Below are 16281 nucleotides of genomic sequence, written 5' to 3' on the forward strand. Positions count from 1 at the left end.
ATATATCATATACATCAAAAATTGACAGAGAAGAGAACAGCAGGGAAAACTGGATATTACAGTCATAACTAGGATTTTCCTAGACATTTAGAGGTCAAATCTTACTGTAGATTTTGTTCAAAATGGGTTGTTCAGTTTGTCACTCATCTTACGATTAAAAAAAAAAAGATTTTTTTTTCTCCTATTAAAAAAAAAAAAACAGCCCCAAAACAATCCAAAATAGACTAATCAGATTTGTCATCATCTTTTATTCACTATGCATCCACAAACACATAAACTAAAAATTAAAAAAAAAGGTCCATAACACAATAAAAAAAAAAAAATGAGACACAAAACGATTATATATAATACAGGGCTGCACTCTAACCAATTTATTCTATAGGTCCGACCTGTCAGTCGGACCAGTAGGTACCCAGTTTTTCCATGTTTTGACTGGTCTATTCCTGAGAAAGTTACTGGTCAAACAGGGATTTTTACTGGTCCTGGACCATCGAACCAGTGCCAGAGTGCAGCGTTGCACAATACCTGTTTTTATGCAGATCAAACACATAGATGTGGCCTTGGTGGTCACCGGCGACGAAGCGCTCCCCGCCAGCATCAAACGCTGCTTGTAGGAATCGGATAGCATGGCCCTGAGACGTCAATGTGCCACTGGTGTCTTTGCTGATTTGAATCATCAAGCTAGGTGAACAGGGAAAATAACCACATTGATTGTTATTCCACTACAACATTTGTCCAAAAAGAGAGAAACAACAGAGGAAAGACAGATCTGTAATACCAACACCATGAAATGGGTGTGTCAGTAGTATAAAAGGAACTATCAGGTAGTGTTATGGTACAGTTGGCAATAAAAGAAACACACTATTTTTGACAAAATTACAGCCACAGGGAAAGCAGAAAAGCTACTCAAAATATGATAAATATCACATGACCTTAGGGGGACCTTGTAAGAATATGAAAAGACAGAGATGCTGAACTTGGATAAAAACTAGGCATGCCACATGGGAAGGTGAACTATGGAAGAAAGTGGGAAGGAATTCCTTTTAGTACTGCACCTCACAACTGAAAAACAATTCCAACTCTCAACTTACCGTACATACTACATTCTGAATTATTTTTCTTGTATCCAACTCAACTTCTCTGGGGATTTGAACAGCAATAAGTACATTCAGTCTCAAAATATTCTCATTTCAAACTTTCTTTTTCTCTCTCTCTCTCTCTCATACAAGTATGGTCATAGCTACACTGAACACTACACATGTAGATAGTAGATCTAGACTGATCTAGATCAATACATCACATCAGACATCACTGCGCGCAGCTGCAGCTGGGTAGCATGTAACCCCGGGGCATGCTCCATTGTACATTTCGTGTTCGGGCTGGTCGCAGTTAGGTAGCACGATGCCAAGTTCCCAGAATGCTACCGTGTCTAAACCGAGTTGCAGAGCTATATAAATAGGGCTGATTTCACTGAGCACTTGAGTGATTAGCAAAGGATGTGAATGTCACAACAACAACAAGGAAAAGTAGAAATTACGCGGTGCGTAATATATGTCCCCGCCGGAAGTAGCATTTCGTAACAAAATGTGCAATATAGGTAAAAAATCAAGGTCAAAGGTCAAAGAAGTCAAAGGTCAAAATTCTGTGTAGAAGTTTTGAAGCCCTCACCTAGTGCCATCACATAAAGCAAATGGAATCGAAATTGGGTTAGAAATGGCGAAGGAGTAGCATTTTGTAGCCAATGTACAATAAAGGTCAAAAATCAAGGTCAAAGGTCAAAGAAGACAAAGGTCAAAATTCTGTGTAGAAGTTTTGAAGCCCTCACCTAGTGCTATCACATAAAGCAAACGGAATCGAAATCGGGTTAGAAATGGCGAAGGAGTAGCATTTTGTAGCAAAATGCACAATATAGGTCAAAAATCAAGGTCAAAGGTCAAAGAAGTCAAAGGTCAAAATTCTGTGTAGAAGTTTTGAAGCCCTCACCAAGTGCCATCATATAAAGCAAACGGAATCGAAATCGGGTTAGAAATGGCGAAGGAGTAGCATTTTGTAGCAAAATGTACAACATAGGTCAAAAATCAAGGTCAAAGGTCAAAGAAGTCAAAGGTCAAAATTCTGTGTAGAAGTTTTGAAGCCCTCACCTAGTGCCATCACATAAAGCAAACGGAATCGAAATCGGGTTAGAAATGGCGAAGGAGTAGCATTTTGTAGCAAAATGTACAATATAGGTCAAAGGTCAAGGTCAAAGGTCACAACTGAAATTCTGTGAACAAGTTTTAAAGCTCCCATGTAGTGCTATCATATAAAGCAAACAGAATCAAAATTGGCTCATAAATGACAGAGAAGTAGCAAATTTAACATTTTGATCACACACGGACGCACACACGGACGGACGCACGGACGGACGGACGCACGGACGCACGGACGCACGGACGCACGGACACACACACGTACGGAGCCCGTTTCATAGTCCCCTGCTCGAACTCGTTCGGCGGGGACAACAACAACAACAACAACAACAAATGGCAAAGTCCAACATTCAGAAAAGTTTTTTTTTTTCAAAAATGTGTTTCGTCAGTGCCAATGAGGCTGAACACCATCTTGCGAAGTTTGTGGGGCTCCATTCATGTGCGAATGTCATGTGTACCACTGCTAATGTATGGCCAGTTGAATACAAAAACGGCAATCATGCACTTTGAATTCAATAAGGCCTTATTGGAGCCATGGAGGTACGGTATTCAAATTCGCATGCACTGCTCGATTAGAGCAAAAGCTTGCACTGATAATATAACGTTAGACTTAGGGCCCTAAAGCTGACTGACCGAAAGATCGGTCTACGGAGGAGAGCTGGTAAAGTAAAAAAATGATAAAAGTCTCTCCAGACAGACGGATATTTCTGTCTAACGTTAGACTGACGATAGTTGTCTTGAGTTGAGGACAAATTCGTTCCTTTTCTTTCTCTCCTTGTCATTTTTCTCTGCTGTTTGATGTTTCATACATGCATGCTTGTGGACTTTGTTGTTGTTGTGTGTGTGCCAACTTCTTTTCTAAGATCAAGGACATGGCCCTACCCCCGCCCCTCCCTTGAACAGTTGTACTAGTACTAGTAAATTATATGGGAGGCTCCACATCATGCACACCCCTTAACCACCACCAACCAACCTTTTGTCTAGAACAACTGTACTGAGTAACCAGGCACTATAGCCCGACCAGACGCCATGCTTTACACTTGTGCACAGCGACAGGGCTGTGTTTCATTAGAGCTGATTAGAGCAAGGAGGTTTTTATACATGGAGTTCCAACTGGCTGTAATTTATTCAAACAGTTGTCAGATTTCTATTGATGTACAAAAGAATTGCACAGGTGCACTTGTGCCTTTGATGATCAATGTTCCAAGCCGCCGTCTTGCTGAGCAATCTGAAGATTCATTTTGAACGTTATCATAATGTTGGCCATATCTTGCGTTAAATCTATTAACGAAATGAAATTTCACTTAATAATAAAGCATGTAAAACAAAAGTCAATTCCGTTCAGAAATTTGCACAAAAGTGTAAATCAGAGCTGTATTATGTGAAAATGTTTAAAACTGTAACATCCTGGAAAGCTGGTTTTATCACTTTTCGACTTAATTTCCCCAAATGAAACTAGCATGTAATAATCTTCAAGTATAATTCTTTATTGATAAGATATATCAGATTAGTGCCCGCGTATGCCCCGTCAAGTAAAATTTTCATTTTCATTTCAGCATTTTTTCCTCAATTTCTGTTCGCGCATCCTCGTGTTTGTACCACCCAGATAAGAAGGGATAGCGAAAAGTAAAATAACAGGGGTGGTATTCTGAGGTCGTAATTAAGTCTGTAATTAACTTCGTGATTAAGTCGTGAAGTTAATTACCCCTTAATCATGGGCAAAATCGGTATTCTGAGGACGTAATTAAGGTATGATTAAGTCCCCTGTAATTATCTTAGGTCCCTCCCATCTAATTGTTATTCCATCCAATCAGACGCGTTGTTAGAAGCCAAAATGATGATTACACGCGCAAATATGCCCTCAATGCGCGCTCCTCCACGCCCCAACCCAAGAGCTCCGTGCGCACACTCCGGTATTTGATTACAACCCCTCACCTACGCACGCGAAGATCTCAACCTCCTTGCTCACATAAAATGACAAAATTCCTCGAAGATCGGCTATATTTCTTTTTTTCTCTGAATTCTACGGATACCACGATAACAACATTCAACCGCTCCTCGGTTACCGAAGACGGTAAGCATCGTTGTGGCAGAGAAAACACGATGTATTGCGTGATATCGGAGTAGTTAATGACACTCTTTGGTATCATTAAGTTTTCCATTAACTTTCATACTTAATTACACCCTCAGAATACCGATTCGTAATTAACTCTGTGATTAAGTCCTCTCAGAGGTGCACGCGCATTGATACGCGCAAACGCGTAAGTCCTTCCCGCCAAAACGCTTGTTGCTATGGTAGTTAATATACCCCATACTTAATCATGCTCTCAGAATACCAATTCGGTAATTAAGTGCTAATCAGACACTTAATTAGCTCTCAGAATACGGCCCCTGGTGTTACCATCATCACAAGGCTCAAGGGTCAAAGACATAAAATTATCTTCCTTCGAAAGTGGCTGGTGATGCAATGAGACAGTTAATTGTCTTCGTATCGGCGCGGCAGATCCTGTTTGGCACATGCTTCAAATATTTTTGAGTGGTGGCTTCGAACATAAAGGGAATAACTCTGCTGTTTATACCGTACTCCATCTCTTCAACCTCCGGGGGCCTCCTTGGTTAGAGGCACTACAGGTACTAACTGCGCCGTGCTCCCATATCAGATCTTCATGTTGAACAAACGGGTGCCTTTGCGGCGCTATATTTCCTTAATTTTTCAACAGAAACTACTAGGAATACTTACATGGGTCGATGAAACCTAAATGACTATCATCGGCGACTGTTTGAGGCATTTCATTGCTTGTGATGCACAAAATGATGTCTTATAAGCAGCTCACCGATGTTCACAGAATTCACAATCACTTGCACAAGCACACAGAATAGGGGAGCTATTCGTTATTCTCACATAAGCGAAACTGCGGGGAAGCCGCCAGGACCGCGCCTGGCGGCGCGGTCGCCTCCGGGGCTATACAGGTACAGTCTACACCACACACAGCGCTTCAGCTTCATCGAGCATAATCCCACGTTTTTCATTGCACTGCACTGGTCACACACTCACTGCACACAGCCCGCAGGAATGAAAAATAGGATATATTTACCCATTATCGCTCGACGGACTGGGCTTTCGGTGCCATATTTTGCCCGATTCCTTCTTATCGAGCTCTAAATATTGCATGGTCAACGGCACAGTTTTGTTGTCAAGTCATGGCAAATCTTTTCAAAATGCAATGCCAGTTTTCTGTGCAAAATCCGAGCTGCTGACGACGTGTTGTGGTTCTGTTGACACCTTTGGTTCAAAGTTGCCGCATTTCACAGATCATCGATGGCTGCTGCTGCTGCTGCAGATCTGTTCGCTGATGTCCATTCATTCGTTTCAAGGGATTGTCAATATAGCGCGCTAGGCGAGGTATTTCAAGAGAGGCTCAGCAAATCGAGAAGATACACGTACGTGTTAGAAGCAGTTAGAAGCAGCGGAGTTGAGTTGTCGTCGATCGTGGTTGTTCCCCCCGAGGCTGCTGGCTTAGTTTGTAGCTCCAATCTCGCTCGGTAACGTTCTTACTCGTGTGGGAGCTCGAGCTAGCTCTCTGGTTAGCGTGTGTAAACTCTTGGCTGCTCTTCCTGCCGGTGATTCACGGAAGATAGAGTGAGAGAAGTGGACAGCCTTCGAACACCGTCGTTTATTTCACTTTTAACTAGAGAAAGTTGCAGCGAAATCTGCCACGATTCACGCGACTTTTGATCCAAGGAACGTCTTCTTTGCGAACTTGCTCGGAGTGTCGGACGGTCGTTGCACGTTGGGTGCGGTTGCATTAGCTCGTTAGGGCAAGTTCTGAGTTGGGTTGTATTTTTATTTTAGTCGTGATAGTCTAGCTAGTGGTGTCTAAAATTGTTATAGATTCTAGATCGATAACTAATTCAATATTCAACCAATTCATTACTTGAAGACTAGATGATAAATCTATATTCAAGTGTGGGGAGCATTGTCTTCTAGGAAAGCAGAAGGTGCACTCCGCTGTTTTGGCTACCAATTGTCACACTGATCACTGATTCACATTCCGATACTCCACGATCTGTTACATGTTATAATTAATCCCATTCCTAAAGCTAAACTCGGACTCTTTTTTTTTCACCTTGTCCACAGAGGCAGGGCAGGTAGTCTGTGTCTGTTTACGTTTATTTTGTTGGAATCTCCTAAAAACAAGCCAACGTAGCAAAATGTCTCAGAGTGATATCGGTGACTGGTATCGGGGGATACCACCAGTGACTCGATTTTGGTTTACTGGGTCGATTGTGGTTCCACTCGTCGCAAGATTTGGACTGGTCAGTATGAGGACACTGATCCTCAGCTTTGAACTGGTTTTCTACAGATTTCAGGTGAGAAATGACCAACAATGACTAAAATGAAATAAACTGCCTTACTGTAGTAACAACGGAAAGAGTTCCTTATGTCCCCTCCCCCCCCCCCTAATTTGCACAAAATAAATAAATTGCTTCTTTTTTTTAATACTAATAATAAACTAAATAAAGGTTATGCCATTTATGGGAAGACTTCCTTTTGAGACATAACCCTAGCATAACCTTTATTTAGTTTATTATTAGTTTAAAAAAAAATAGTGATTTATTTATTTTGTGCAAATTAGTGGGGGGACATAAGGAACTCTTTCCGTAACAACACTATCTTTGTAAATTCAATTGTATGCATAACACTCAATTTTCACATATATAGGGGAGCATAGCAATCAGTCATTTCTTTCTAAACACCTATTGCCAATCCCCAAACATTGTCATGCAGACCTTTTTTCATTTAAAGTTAGGAAACAATGGCTGTAGGTCAGAGTGAAATTTGTATTCATATATCATTACCCCCACGTTTCATAGAACATCCCACCACAATGATGCCCAAAACTCTCCTGAATGTCTTGTGCTGTAATGTGCACCAGCAAACCCATTTGGTATGTGCATTGCACAGATTGTACATGTGTATTTTAAACAACATGCATGATGCCTTGAGTGAGGCACCATCTATGTCGATATACCCAAGGTGGAACATCCTTTGATTCAATGAAGTCATTTTAAATAGATAGGACCTTGTGTACATTTGTATTTTGTAGCACACAATGTATTGCAAGAAGCATTGAAATTGGGATGCAATCCCGACTCCCTATATTTTCAGTGAAGTTTCCATAATCTACTGTTGACTTGAGTTTTTAGAAAATAGCATACATACAAATTGTATATTATAGGTCATATTTCTGATATTTCTCTTTTTCCTATGACTACTTAATTGATTGTCAATGCCATGATTTGTAAATGCTGTGCACATCATTTATTCTTATGAGTTCATATGTGTACTCGGCAGATAAAGCAGAACAATTTTGTTTCCTTATTTGGATGATATGGTACCAGTCTTTTTTTCCCTTGATATTTCCCAGATATGGAGACCTGTCACAGCACTCTTCTTCTTCCCAATATCTCCGATGACCGGCTTTCACTACTTGATCCAACTTTACTTCCTGTACAGCTACTCAACGAGATTAGAAACTGGTAATGAATGCAGTTACTTATCATGTTGTGTTCTGTTAATTTGCAGGCATTTGCACATAAACAATGATTTTCTATGTAAATGGGATCTTTCCAAGACTGTTTTTTTTTTTCAGTGATGCATCCGTCTTAACTTATATGTACTGCTGGCAAAACAAAGTAGAATAATGCTGACACATTTGTTTAATCACACTTGATATTTACCAGTTTATATTTTGGCCACATACAAAACACCTGTATCATTTCACCCACATTGTAACATACTCTCTCTGTAGAGAAAACTTTGTTTTCTAGCTTGTAGTTCTTTATCTATGAGTTCTTAGTCACATTTTTTTTTATACTGATACAAAACACACAACTTATTCAGGAGTGGAAGTTAGTAATTTGCATTTCATAATTTACATCATTGGTTAAAACCAACAAACCACCAACTGTGTTCAAGTCAGAATTGTTGGCAGAAACTGTAAAGTACAGCATTGCTCTACATTCTAGAAAGTCATCACACAGATGATGCTGAAGACAAAGTTTGAATATAATGGTTCAACTGATTTTCTCTTCATGTGACTTTGAACTGCAGGTATCTTTGATGGCAGGCCAGCTGACTACATTTTCATGCTTGTCTTCAACTGGATTTGTCTTGTGGTATCCTTTTCCTGCATGCTGTAATAATTCAACTGATCAGTGAAATTTCTGTTGCATTTCATGTTATTCAAAATGAACAACTCGCTCCCCTTCACGATATGCAAGGTACTAAAAAAAATTAAAAAAAATCATGGATTGTCAATTAAATAGATGTCAGCAAAGATTTTGCCACATTTCAAAATGGCAAGGATTTCAGTTAAATTCTACATTATATTTCATGACAAAGCTACCCATGAAGTAGAGCCATATTACAAATGTATATAAACCGGGAAAGAGTACAGGTACTTTTTTGTTTATCCTTTAAGATAGAAAGTGCAGTCATTATAGATATGCAGAACATGGTGTAGTAATATTATATTGCATGGCTATGAATGGGATATCAGGGAATATCGCACAAGTTAGGGTCAATATTGCACGAATCGAAGATTAGTGCAATATTGGCCCTAACGAGTGTAATGTTCCCTGGTATTCCATGAATTAATGCCATCCAATATGATCATTATCATCTACTATCAAGTAGAGCAAGCATAAACTGCACAAAAATACCAGGCTTCTACTCGTCTTTGAAGTTAACTCGGCAGTCACATCCCAGCGCTGAAAAGGGGAAGCCGCTAAAGCTGCGTATGAAGCAATTAAAGCAACTAGCAAGATGTTTGCGTGCTTGTGAATTGTAACAAAATGACGCGCACTAGTAGCAAGCGTTTGCGCACTCAGCAAGCGCTCGGGCAACAGATGACACAGAATACGGTGTGATCTTGAATGGCCAGTAACAACAGTAGCTTATGGGGAATTAATACATTGGCCTATGCATTTCGTTCAATATGCTCTGATACTGAATGGTAAAAATTGAGCGGACAACAATACGTGTCTTTAATGCAATATTCATATCTCATAAATAAGCTCACAACACTCATAAGAATTTGCATATTGCACCAACAAAACAAGAGAAGTAGATTTGATGTGATGACATGCAAACAATAACACCAAAACTTATTGCTAAGAAGGAGTAAAGAAAGGGAATATATGTGACCCGCTGCAACAAAAAGATCCGAAAGTCGGGGGAGGACAATTTTCTGAAAATGACATGACATTATTCCCTTACTCTTCCACTTTAATGTCATATATAACATGAATCATATTAGTACTCGGTTGTGGAGATATCAATGATTTTGTTAGCGCATGTCGAGTGGTTTAAGAAATCAGCGTGTCGAGAAAACTGCCTTCAAAGTTTCCCTTCCGACGCTATCATGATCAAGGGGAAGCAAGAGTTTTCACTATCTGACAATAGAAGGTACGCTCCTAGCAACCCCTGCAATGTTCATTCAAGCTTAGCGCCAGCGGTCTACGCACGACCAATCAGTAACCAGGATGCCACGCTATGCCCAATGAGATAACTCCCTCGTTGCTACGGGGCGGAGTCTAGCTGCGGCGCTAAATCCAAATCTTTGGGCACGTTTCTGTTCCGTTGAAAGTCGGAAAATCATGGCCCAGAAAAATTTTATTTTCTTGCCTTTCCTTTGATCATTTAGCTTCAAAATTTCTGCAGATGATAGAAGAAACATTAGACTACAAAATTGTGTCGAAAACAGAAATCCGAAAGTTTTGACGGATTTTGATGATCTGACTTCAAACTCGATTTTCTCAGCTCACCCATCAGCGACTTTAGGATCCTTTTGTTGTAGCGGGTCACATATACAGTGTGTACATAAATGTTCTTTTAATTCCAAACTAAGGTTTGTTTTGTTTAAAAATCAGAACAGTTTCATTATGATTTAATGTTATGCTAATGATATCACCTCTCTGCCTTCTTTCTGTCAATAGTGCTTTCTTACATTCCAGTATGAGTAATACATGTATTTGCTTCTTACCTTTAGCTGTGCATTATTCTATATTCCTTAATAATGACTTCATAGATTATTGGATTCATTGCTCCATTGATGGTAAGTCATATGATTTATGTGTCACATGTTACAGCATCTATAAAGTCATCACATGACCTGTTGAAAACTGTCATACGAACTTAATTGGTCACAGATTAAACAAGATATAAGAGGATATTACAGTGTTAGTGTTTTCCTTGTTCAGGCGTAAAGAGGGTATGATATACCTACAAAAATTCAGGGTAAACAAACCTCTGCAGTATGAAGTGGTACATACAGAAAATTGTGTAGGGTATCAATACATGTGAGTATACCATGATATGTGTGCATATATGTCGAATAACAAACAACTGACCAAAACCTGTATTTCTGCTCTCATGCGTATTAATTTTTTTAGTAGCAACAAAGGTAGCAATGAATTCCTCACAATTTTTTGACATCAGTATCGGAACAGTTGACTTATCTATATTACTGCAGTAATACCCTATGTTAGCTAATATTTTGAGAAGTTTGATACTGGCATGTGTGACAGTAGTTACAGGGTTGATATTAACCATGTCCATGTATCATCCTTGAAAGTCCACCTGACGCACTGATGTCTTATCTCTCATATCTGTTCATTGACAGTTAAGTCTCTTTTTTCCATTTATTGTGTCTCAGATGCTGATGGAACCAATGATACTTAGCGCCCTCTATGTCTGGTGCCAGCTAAATCGGGACACCATCGTGACCTTCTGGTTTGGCACCCGATTCAAGGCCATGTACTTGCCCTGGGTGCTGGTGGCATTCAACTGGATCCTCCGTGGAGGGTGAGAACTCGAGCTTTACAGATCCTCTGAGGCCAAGGTCACCTTTTGTGCTCAAGACCAAGCATGCTACTGGCAGTATTCATCATTAGTTAATCCTTTGAGTGTACACTGTCCACAAAGCCTGCAGTGCCACAGTGATTAGAATACAATGCATTTTTACTGAAGAGCATGTTCCATTGTGTCAATAAGCAAATAGACCATGCTGTGGGAAATGTTCTAAAGCTATATGTAGGGTTATCAGTGAGTTTCAAGCTATTTTGCGCCAAAACAGATTTGAGTTGTGCCACAAGAGAAAAAACACAACAACAACCAAACAAGTAATCCGTTGTAGGAACCAAGATGTACAGGTTGAGGCTTACAATGTCTAGATGTAGATACAAGCTGCACTTAAGACCAATATTTTGCTCATTAGGCTACTGAAATTATTACTGAAAAAAAAAGAAAGAAAAGATAGTGATAAACTTAAGAGCTTTGAATTCCTTTGATAGCACATAATATTCACATAAAAATATATATGGTCTGTATCAAGTTTTCATTTAGTTTTATTATGTTTTGCATGGTCACTCACTCTCTTAGATGTAGATATTGAAAATACTTTAAATCTTTCACACTGCAAGTTTTCCTTAAATATTGTTATGTGGGCAGACCATACTCTTTATCCAACTGCTGTGAGTGAAAAATATATGTTGTGAATTTTAGCAACTTGTATTTAGTTGCCTGTGTTCCTTTTCAGTGGTACAGGGGCTTCATTTCTGTTTATTCAAATGATATTTTCGATGAATAATTAGTCAGCAATGCTCAGCCAAAAAAAAAAATAATAATAATAAATAAATAAAAGTGTCGGGACATTAAGAAATACTCAGATTCAGCCTCATCTCAAGAATATGCTGTGTTTGGTCATTTTTAGTGGACTTGCTGAACTGATCGGGATCGTTGTCGGACATCTGTACTTCTTCCTGATGTTCAAGTACCCTCAAGACTTTGGCGGGACCGCTTTCCTCTCGACACCACAAATATTGTAAGCCAGCCTTTCTCCTAAGATAAATTCCAGCCTAAGTCAATGCTGCAAAAGTCCATCATGGTGGTCAGTGAGGGCTTTTGTTGCAGTGGCATGCTTAAGTTTTAGCATAGCATCCTAAAAGCTGCCCCAAATTTAAAGGAGCATGGAAAAGATTGACTATATGCAAGACACAAGAAAATTTGCAAACAAGTCACACAAATCTGCAGACTTATTCAAAATCTAGCAAGAAATTTTTCCTGTATTATAGCTCAATTACCATGGTCAGTTGCCCAGACATGAGGCTAAAGAAGCACCAGAGAGGATATTGATCCCAAGAGCTTAAAAGACCTGGACGTCTGTCACTAAGGACTCTTCACACTCATATGCACTTCATACACACACGTTCATGCTGAGTACCAAGATTTTTTTTATATATATCATACAAACATTGCAAGTTGTGGACTACCATGAGGTCAAATTGATGTCTATTTCGTAAACATGAGAGAATTCACAAGAATTCTGCTGCTCCTTGTACTAATTGTTCTCTATGTGTTCCCTCCTCCTCCCCCTCCTCCCTTCTATCCTGTGTCCAGAAATCATTTGATGAATGAATTTTGCTGTTGAATGTTGTGGTATGTTTCATTTGTTTTTATAAAGGGGAGGTGTTTGATGTCATGTTATTTAATAGCAGGTCATGAAAATCATTCATGAAATAGAATTACAGGCAAAGTGAAACCCTGTTACAATTAACACATATTTAACAAGATTTCATTAGTACAAGAGGTTTTTTGCTGGCAAACTGTCATATTTTCCTTATTTTACTCTGTCTGGTTCAAAGAAATTTGTTCTGATGAGAAAATTCTCCGACTATCTCATTGTAAAACAAGGTTTGCCTGAATCATCTACCATGAATCACCAGCAAACTCTGTACATCTTTATGTTACTCCATATCTGAGCAATTATCAGTCAAAAGTCAACATTTGGAAAGAAAAAAAAATATATATATATGATCAACCATATTTTAATTCTATGGTTTTATATAGTGTACTGCTAAATACTGAAGTTGGGCACAAGATTCTTCAACTGAAATTTCCTTTAATAGCAATATAATGAATACTGTGTGCCACTTAAGTATCCCTGTTTTTGTCTCCAACATGAAATACACATATTTGAGTCGTGAAAAGGAAATCAATCTAAATAAGATTTCTAGTTTGATTTGTGTGTATCTGTACATGCAATTTTTTTCTTTTTGTTCATATTTTGAGTGCACTCTTGAACTCGAAGATATACTCACCAAAATAAGTGATCGGAATATTTCACCTTTTTTCTATGAGCACCACGTTGTCAATGTGCTATAGTACATCACCTACTGGGTACAGTAGTATCTTATTTCAAACAAAACTTATACAACTTATACAACTAGTACTAGTAATTTCTTTTTTTTTTTTCATGTGCATAATCAGGTACAAGTGCTATTGTTCATTGTGCTATACAGTATTACATCACCTTCCGGGTATCTTATTTCAAACACAACTTATACAACTTATAAGAGTAATTTCTTCTTTTTTTTCATGTGCGTAATCAGGTACAAGTACTTTCCGAATCGCAGAGGTGGCGTGAGCGGCTTTGGCGAGGCGCCATCTAGCAGGAGAGAACGACCCGATGACAGAGGGCAGGGACAGGGGCGTCACAACTGGGGGAGAGGAAATGTGTTGGGGGCTGGAAACTAAAGTAGCGGAGGACTCGTACCTCACCATTTCATGGATGGCTCATCAGTGATGAACACCACCAGCGTGCATGGAAACAGTGCACATGCAGTTCTGACGCAGTCCTACAAAAGCAGTCATTCCTGAAATGATGTGGCGTTTTTATGCCTCAGCCCCTAGTATTGCCTGTGGCATTATTGAGTGAAAAATCTCACTCAGTTTGGCAACCTTTTTCTTACTCTGCCTGAAATTTTGTTCTGTGACTGATGAGCATTAATTTTCTTTCTCTTCAATCTTCTCCGTTGATTTTCAGATGTGTGTTTTTCCTCATTCTTATTCTTTTCTGACATGCTGAGTAAATCTTCACCCTTGAAATTACTTGTAATGCTAAAGTCAAATTTGTCACATTGATTATGTGGTGATTTGCAATGAATACACACAAAAGAGTTCCAATATTGTGCCTTACAATGATTAAGCAGGATATCAAGATATCTGTGCTATGTGGGATAGGTTCTCGGTTGTTTCTTGTGCCAGGTGTAGTTCATTGCGTCGCAGATGCATCATTCCAGCAAGTTAGAGATGGCACTTAGCAGAATTACTTTAGTCACGGTGGCAATACCATTCTTTTATGCTTTACTCAAGCTCAAAGGCGACTTTACCCACAAAGAGAAAGTTGCTCTAATGAGTGCAGGGGTAGCAAAGCACCGCATGGCTGAAAATTAGGACAAGATTGACAAATGAGGAATATATTGATATCCTATGAACCTTGGCAAGTCATCCTCATCCTCTTATATCATTCTATGTATGCGGTAGCTGTTTTGGTCCTGTGACTTGGTTATCTGTCATGTGGACCTTATCATTTGCAACATACAGAACTATTAAAAATATTTTCTTCGAGCATCTGGTGTAAAAGCTTTGGCATCTTGTATCTTTGAGAATATGTCAGAATGTACCATCTTTGAAATTACTTCATGTAGAGTCTTAGGAAGCTAGGGGCGATGTTTATTTCAGCTACTTTTCACCAACATTGGAAGAGGAATAAAGACACACAGAGTGATAAAAATGTATTACTTTACTAATGATCTAGTTTTCTGTCGACTTCTTTTTTCTCAATGCTTTGATCTAGTGCAAAACTATTTTGTAAGGTTTCCATACAGGATTAAATTTTGCGAAAACTCCTTTAGTTGACACCTTCGCTGGAATAATTTATGGATGTGATGACATTTTGACAATACTGCGAAGATTATTACCATGTGAATCTAAAATACAAACTGGAAGTGTTGGATCACCTGCATGAGAAGGTCATCAAATCTCTATTAGATATTTATGGAAGGGGGAAAAAAAAGTTTGGCCATCAAAGATGCCTGTCACATGCTATTCATTGTCTTTGTATCCCACAGAACACAAATCAATTGCCCGCATCTGGGCTCAACATAAGCAGTGGCCTGGGGGGAAGAAAATAAATAGATGAATCTTGCAGGCTACCAAATTTCCAAAAAGGCTATACGATTGTATTTTGGTGGTTCAGTCAGGCTCTTAACATTCAAAATGAATTGTTATGTTTCCTTTTATTTCTGGCAACTACATTTCTTTTTCAGGCCACCAAAATTTCAGATTTAAAATTCTTAGTGGCCAGAATGAATTACCAGATTAAAAAGATGTAGTGTCAATGCCTTTGTATATGTGTGAATGTGAACTCTCATGTTTAGGAAAACCAGTTGTACCAATTATTTTTTGTTTTGTAGGAGCTGTTTCCATGTGGAGTGTTTACATGAAAAATTCTGTGGCTCTTTTTTTTTTTTTAAATGCATTTTATCAATAAGCAGCATTGTTCAGTATAATGTTTCTTCAGATGTTCTGGAATAAGTTCTGTGTATGTTGTGTGAATCGTCTGTGCTACCAGCAATTACTTTTGTTTGTGCACACATCAGTCCATGTGCTAGATTTGCTACTTAAGATATAACATATCTCCAAACATTTACCACTTGGGCTTCTCAATCCACAAAGCTTTATTCCAGCTTTCACACTTGACGATGATACCTGTGTATGTTTATTCTAGATGAAAATCAGTGACTGTCAGTACATATGTGGGAAAAAAACACAATTCTAATACAATGTATTTGAGGTATGTGAAATTACAGATGTCAGTGTACATTATGTATTTTGATTTTGATGATAATTAGATTTTCTAGAATCATTGCACAAACATTGCTGAAGTGATGCGATTTCCTAACCTATTGAAATGCATCCATGCAAAGTTGTTGCCCAACACTGTGTTAAGACCAAACACAGTGTAATGAGTACAGGTTACTCCCATTGTATCGAAGTCCTCAGGACCAGCAGTTTTCTTTTGTTTTATCAACATTTCTTTTTAATGGAAAGGAATGTTGCACCATAGACTTTAATGATTGTGATTTTGTGACCTGAATTTTTACATTATTGTAACAAAACTTCATTATTATTGTCTTAGTTATAACAGGAGCGCCCTGTATTGTACCAGGCAAAGGTCTCAGCATC

The 16281-nt window shown here is 38.8% G+C and overlaps 2 protein-coding genes across 2 annotated transcripts in view; one reads left to right on the forward strand and one right to left on the reverse strand.

Moving 5' to 3' along the window:
* The window catches only part of LOC139709703 (TBC1 domain family member 31-like), a 36382-nt gene extending 30933 nt beyond the window's left edge, over positions 1 to 5449 (reverse strand). Inside the window, exons 1-2 of the mRNA XM_071621659.1 lie at positions 5285 to 5449; positions 526 to 681 (exon numbers count right to left, since the gene is read on the reverse strand). Coding sequence (XP_071477760.1) covers positions 526 to 681; positions 5285 to 5361 — 233 coding nt within the window. The 5' untranslated portion in view covers positions 5362 to 5449. The remainder of the gene's footprint in view (positions 1 to 525; positions 682 to 5284) is intronic.
* Positions 5450 to 6349: 900 nt separating this feature from the next.
* LOC139709715 (derlin-1-like) lies at positions 6350 to 14348 on the forward strand. Its single transcript, XM_071621670.1, has 7 exons — positions 6350 to 6560; positions 7619 to 7730; positions 8305 to 8369; positions 10283 to 10309; positions 10910 to 11058; positions 11966 to 12076; positions 13644 to 14348. Exons 1-7 carry the CDS (start codon positions 6402 to 6404, stop codon positions 13786 to 13788), a joined length of 768 nt encoding a protein of 255 aa, XP_071477771.1. The 5' UTR covers positions 6350 to 6401; the 3' UTR covers positions 13789 to 14348.
* The last annotated feature ends 1933 nt before the right edge of the window (positions 14349 to 16281 follow it).

This window comes from Diadema antillarum, unplaced genomic scaffold (genome assembly GCF_040938485.1).
Source record: "Diadema antillarum isolate AM-2024a unplaced genomic scaffold, OU_Dant_1.0 seq00001459_RagTag, whole genome shotgun sequence".
Lineage (NCBI taxonomy): Eukaryota > Metazoa > Echinodermata > Echinoidea > Diadematoida > Diadematidae > Diadema > Diadema antillarum.

What these genes read in the sequence shown, in the direction of transcription:
- LOC139709715 (XM_071621670.1), top strand. Translation starts at nt 6,402, where the DNA reads ATGTCTCAGAGTGATATCGGTGACTGGTATCGGGGGATACCACCAGTG. An exon ending in CTCAACGAGATTAGAAACTG is followed by an intron (nt 7,731 to 8,304) that starts GTAATGAATGCA and finishes TTTGAACTGCAG; the next exon opens with GTATCTTTGATGGCAGGCCA. An exon ending in AACTGGATCCTCCGTGGAGG is followed by an intron (nt 11,059 to 11,965) that starts GTGAGAACTCGA and finishes GGTCATTTTTAG; the next exon opens with TGGACTTGCTGAACTGATCG.